At 61.9% G+C, this 3,786-nt stretch overlaps 2 protein-coding genes across 2 annotated transcripts; one reads left to right on the top strand and one right to left on the bottom strand.

Moving 5' to 3' along the window:
• Positions 1-154: 154 nt before the first annotated feature.
• Positions 155-1,700, bottom strand: GGTG_14270 (hypothetical protein; the record flags this gene model as incomplete). The annotated part of the gene is made up of 3 exons (XM_009232197.1): positions 1,162-1,700; positions 709-1,066; positions 155-493 (listed from the first exon to the last, which is right to left on the bottom strand). Coding segments are annotated over exons 1-3 (1,132 nt in total), but the record flags the coding sequence as incomplete, so codon positions are not given.
• A 541-nt stretch (positions 1,701-2,241) lies between these two features.
• GGTG_14269 (hypothetical protein) lies at positions 2,242-3,779 on the top strand (the record flags this gene model as incomplete). Its single annotated transcript, XM_009232196.1, has 2 exons — positions 2,242-3,262; positions 3,395-3,779. Coding segments are annotated over exons 1-2 (726 nt in total), but the record flags the coding sequence as incomplete, so codon positions are not given.
• Positions 3,780-3,786: the final 7 nt, after the last annotated feature.

The following is a 3,786-nucleotide window of genomic DNA, read 5'->3' as shown; positions in this document are numbered from 1 at the left end:
CCGAAAACACGAAAGGCGAGGGGGGGGGGGGGGGGTCCGGTGGGTTCCAGGGACGTGGGTGGTGTTTTGGATAGGACGGACGGGGCGGAAGAATTGCCATGGGAACTTTTTCTGGTAGCGAGAGCAGGAAAAAAAAGTAAAAAAAAAAACTCACACATGCACATCTGGTGGAACGCGTCCCCAGCCAGGGCGACGGGGCCCTCGCCCCTGAAGTCGGTCGGGGGTGGCCAGTCGTACAGCTCGAGGGCGCGGACCTCAGTGCCGTCCGGGACGGAGCGGACGAGCGAGGCGAACGGGTCGGCCCAGACGGCGCCGAGGGACCTGACGAGGGCGAGCCTGCTCTCGTTGGTGACGGGATAGACGTGTGGCGCCTTCACATGGCCGCCGTCGCCGCTGAGCCCGAGCTTGTCGTTGTCCCTCAGCGCCCACGAAACCACGACCTGGCACGCGTACCTGTCCGTGTTCTCGGGCGGGCTGCCGGGGGAGTCGAGGACTGGGAGGATCGGGGGTAGGGTAGGGGGGGTTTCGAGTCAGTCCCCCTCCTGATGCCACGTCGGTGGCGTCCAAGGTTCACGTCTGGTTCGGGCGCTTGCGGCTGGCTTGCTTCGCCTGGGACCGGGCGATTTCCCAAATGGAAGATTGAGAGGGAAGGGGAGGGACGGGAATAGAAACAAAGCCAAGAGAAATAAAATAACAAAAAAAACTCACCGCTGAAATACATGTAGGTGTTGTTCGCCGACGCGGTCCCCTGGAGGAAGAAGGGGTCCAGATCCCTCATGGCCTGGGCCTGGGCCGGGGTGCAGTTGACCCTGAAGCCCATGACGCCGACAGGGATGAGGAAGCGGCCGTCCTCATGGTTGTCGTTGCTGTCGCCGTTGACAGGTGGTGGTGGTGCTGGTGGTGGCTGCTGCCTTGCCTTTTGCTCAAGCAGGGCTGTCCGGATGCGCGAGTTGCCGCCATCGCAGGCCACTAAAAAGCGGCCGCTGTGTGAGGTGCCGTCGTCAAAGTGGACGGTGACCGAGCTCGTATCGTCTGAGGTTTCGAATCTCGTTGCTGTTTTCCTCCACTATTTTTTTTTTCGGTTGATTCGGGTGCGTTCAGTCAAAGTTGAACCTCTACCCGCTACGGACAACAACACAGAAAATAGAAAACCACACACACCTGCACATCGATCCCGGTAGCCAGCAGCGCCCTGAACCTCTCGCGCGAGACCCGAATCCTCTTGGACTCTGGCGCCCCGGGCGTCGCGGCCTTGAGCCCGCCGGTGCTGAGGTCGTAGAAGGGGAAGGCCGAGTAGCGGCCCTCGTCGACGACGGCGGCGCGGTCGACGTAGGCCTCGGGCAGGCGGCGCACGAGGTCGTCGGGCAGCAGGGCGCGCAGCTGCGGCAGCGACCAGTGCAGCGTCAGGCCCCAGCCGACGCCGCGCGTCTTGTCGCCGGGCTCGTCGCGGTCAAAGATTGCGAACGCGACCCCCTCGCGCCGCAGGTGCTGGGCCAGCAGCAACCCGCTGACCCCGGCGCCGACGATGAGGATCGGGGCGGCGGCGGCGTCCGGGCGCGGGGAGGAGGGGGCGGGGGTGTTTGTGGGCTCGGCCATTCTTTTTTGCTGGGACTGGTTTGGTTTTGCTCTATTTTTGGGCAAACTGGTTCACGAGCGATTCTGTATTTTGTCTGTGTGTAAAGTCCCGTTGCAACTTCGTGTTATTAGAAAAGGTGCAGATAGTATTTGATGCGGGCGAAACTATTATGGCGAACTATTATAGGCCTCGATTGGACATATAAGACCCCACCACCGTTGCAAGTACTTGTTGGATCACATTTTTACAGGTTGCTCGCATGGCGGCCAAGACAGATCAGAACCAACAACACCACAGACATGCAAGAGCGTGATGGTGTCGAGACCAAGCTGCAGCAATCAGAGAAAACCAGACCAGACTCGAATCCCTTTGGACATGCATCAACTTCAACTCTGGTGCGGATTTCTGCCTCGATGCAGCAGCCACCCGTCACACCACCCAAACTTTCAGCCAAGCGAGCAAAGGAGCCGTAGCCATGTCCACACGCCCCTCCTCCCCAAAAGTGAGGGGGGTACAAAAAGGACTCGGCTCTCTCCGTATTATTAGGTACACAGTACTCCCGTACTCCGTATCGCCCAGGCGGATCCGGGCACGAGTCGTCAACCAGCCCGCCGCCCTGGAGCGAGATTGGACGTGCGCAGGATGGAGATGCCGGGTCCCTCCAGGGCCTTTTGTCGTTGGTGGCACAATTCCGTCGGCGCACGTCCAGCGGAGTACCGGGACAGGGCTGGGAAGGAAACCCACTGGCAAGGGGGCAAGGGTTGGCTGCAAGGGGTGATTGAGGGTGCCCCTGTCGTCCATGTTCTAGGTAGGCTTGGGGTTCGAATGGCAATAACTTGTGAGATGCGACAAGTCAACAAAGGTGGCACACAATTGAACAAATTGATCGCCGTCCAAAGTCGCTCGGCGCCAGGTATGCATGTCCTCAGGCACGGGACGCGGCCAGAGGTGGCGGCAGTCAAGTGGTGGTGTCTGCCCAATAACAACAGCCGCGTTTCATTGGACAATGGCCCGACTGTACATGTCATGGTGCGTCAAACCGGTTGGCACTAGCTACAGTACGGCGCACACGAGCGCTTGGTGCCGCGACGGCGCGACGGGCTAGGACTGAGTGTCGTGCTTTGGCTGTGCTGGTGCGTGCCGGTGGTGGCTTAGCGGGAGAGAATCAGACACGGCCGTGGAGGGCGCGCAGGAATTCCAATGTCTTGACCGCGTCTGGCGCTGTGCGCTTCTGGAGTTCCCCTAGAATCGAGTAGCCACTTTGTGCCGACTCCCACAAGCCGGGACGAGTGATAACACATCATACTCCTCTTTTTTTTGGGCGGGACACCACATCAAAGAAGAAATGCCGTCTCCCCGCACACTCCTCGGCCCGCTGACGACGGCGTGGACGCCGCCGTCCATCTGCACCATGGCCATGGCCGGCTGCGGCACCTGCACGACGCTGTGGCAGGGCCAGTCGTGCAACCCGGAGCGGCGCGCCCACGACTGGACCGACTGCTGGCCGCCCCGGTCCGCCGGCGTGCCCGACCCGGGCGTCATGATGGGCTGGGGCCTCTACTCGCCCGCTTACGAGTGCCCGGCCGGATACTCCACTGCCGCCCTGGCCACGTCCGGCGCCGCGTCCGGGTGGAGCGTCGGCTACTCCATGGCCGGGGGCGAGACCGCCGTCGCGTGCTGTCCCAGGTAAGGTTTTGACCTGTGCTGCTTTTTTTTTCGTTTGGTCTTGTAGGTTGGGTAGGGCATCAGGAGATGGGGGTGAAAACAAGGCGAGAGTGCTTCATGCTAAAAACAGCCATGTGCCCATGTCGGTATCAGCGGATACTCCATCAGCTCCGTCGTCGCCTCGGGCACAACAGGCCAGACCTGCGTCGCCGTCGTGACGAGCACCACCTCGCTCTCGACCGTGCAGTGCATCTCGGGCTCCTTTGCAAACTTCAATTTGATCACCTTGCCCAACACCGACAGCCCCGGCACCTACACCGTTTTCGCGCCCCTCTTCCAGCTCAACCACCGCGCCCAGGACCTGTCCGCCACGACAGCAACAACGACATCAAGCACCCCGTCCACCGCCCCCGGCGGCTCTGCCCCGGGCCCGCCCTCCCAGCCCGGCGAGACCTCACAGCCGCCGAGCGGCGGTGCCGGTGCCGAAAACGACGGCGGCGGCGGCGGCGGCGGCGGCGGCCTGACGCTTGGCACAAAGGTCGGCA

Source organism: Gaeumannomyces tritici, assembly GCF_000145635.1.
Source record: "Gaeumannomyces tritici R3-111a-1 unplaced genomic scaffold supercont2.210, whole genome shotgun sequence".
Taxonomy (NCBI): domain Eukaryota; kingdom Fungi; phylum Ascomycota; class Sordariomycetes; order Magnaporthales; family Magnaporthaceae; genus Gaeumannomyces; species Gaeumannomyces tritici.
Note: the sequence above shows the minus strand (reverse complement) of the source record. Positions and strands in the feature narration are given on the sequence as shown.